The sequence below is a fragment of the Eucalyptus grandis genome, chromosome 10, assembly GCF_016545825.1.
Source record: "Eucalyptus grandis isolate ANBG69807.140 chromosome 10, ASM1654582v1, whole genome shotgun sequence".
NCBI lineage: Eukaryota > Viridiplantae > Streptophyta > Magnoliopsida > Myrtales > Myrtaceae > Eucalyptus > Eucalyptus grandis.
Window position 1 is genome coordinate 32987798 of NC_052621.1, and position 1031 is coordinate 32988828.

A 1031-nucleotide genomic window follows, 5' to 3' on the forward strand; every position below is an offset into this window, starting at 1 on the left:
TCATGCATCGACCCACGCTGCCCACGCTCGCACCACCGCGTCTCCACCTCCGCCGCGCGCGCCTGCGCAGTGCGCACCGACCCGCGACGCGGGACCGGAGGCCAAGCTACCACAACCCGCACCTTTGCTCGCCCGTAGCAGCGCGCCGCCCATCGCCGTGCCCGTCGCCGCGCCCCCGCCCATCGCGGCGCCCGTCGCTGCACTTTTGCCCGGTGTCGGTGTCTCCTTCCAGCGAGCTCCGAGCGTGCCACCGTCTTCGCCCGAACACCAGTAGCCCGTGAAGCCACCGTCTTTGCCCACGCCTGCAACTCCGTCCGATGCCATGAGCACCCTCCTCCAAGCGTCGGCCTCCCCCTCACGCTGTGACCGATCCCAGCACAGCATCACCGTGCCCTGCCTGCTATCCTCCGCGCCAGCCGGCCTACTGCGGCTTCGTCACGCGGTGGCCTGTCTTGCTTTACCTCACCCGTGACGCCACAGTTCACGCCTCCGCCGCTTCCGCCACTTTGCTCGCTGCCGCTGCAACTTGCGAGACCCGACGCCCCGCTCGCCCTGTCACCACAGCAGCTTCACTCGGAGTCAGCCTCGCACCAGCAACCACACGCGACTCCTGCTCCTCCCTCGCCGCGTGTTCGCTGCCCCTTGCCGGAGCTCCTCCGACGACCGCGCCCACCGCCCACGGTTGCCCGTCGCAGCAGCAGTAGCCATCCCAGCCGTGGTCTGAGTCTCCATCGTGGTCCATAAAACACCACCCATTAAGGCAAATTTGGAAAAATTTCAAACTAGGTAGGTTTATTTTATTAGGTAGATCCATTTTATTTTATGTATTGTATCTTTAATATTTCGCTTTTATGTTGTGTTATTTTATGTCTTCGTTTCTTTATTTGAATTAGTTCTTGATGCATGTTTGAAAATCCCGGACGTACCACCTAATTCGCAACCGCACAATGATTTTTTTATTTCATCTATAAGGCTTTAGATGGAATAATTAATCACGTGGGAATAAAATTGATATATTGGTCTTTAAGGCT

At 58.3% G+C, this 1031-nt stretch overlaps 1 protein-coding gene across 1 annotated transcript; it reads right to left on the reverse strand.

The window, feature by feature from the left end:
- LOC120288844 (loricrin-like) lies at positions 1 to 732 on the reverse strand. Its single transcript, XM_039303007.1, has 3 exons — positions 647 to 732; positions 462 to 552; positions 1 to 360 (listed from the first exon to the last, which is right to left on the reverse strand). The coding sequence occupies exons 1-3, from the start codon at positions 730 to 732 to the stop codon at positions 1 to 3; spliced, it is 537 nt and encodes a 178-aa protein (XP_039158941.1).
- Positions 733 to 1031: the final 299 nt, after the last annotated feature.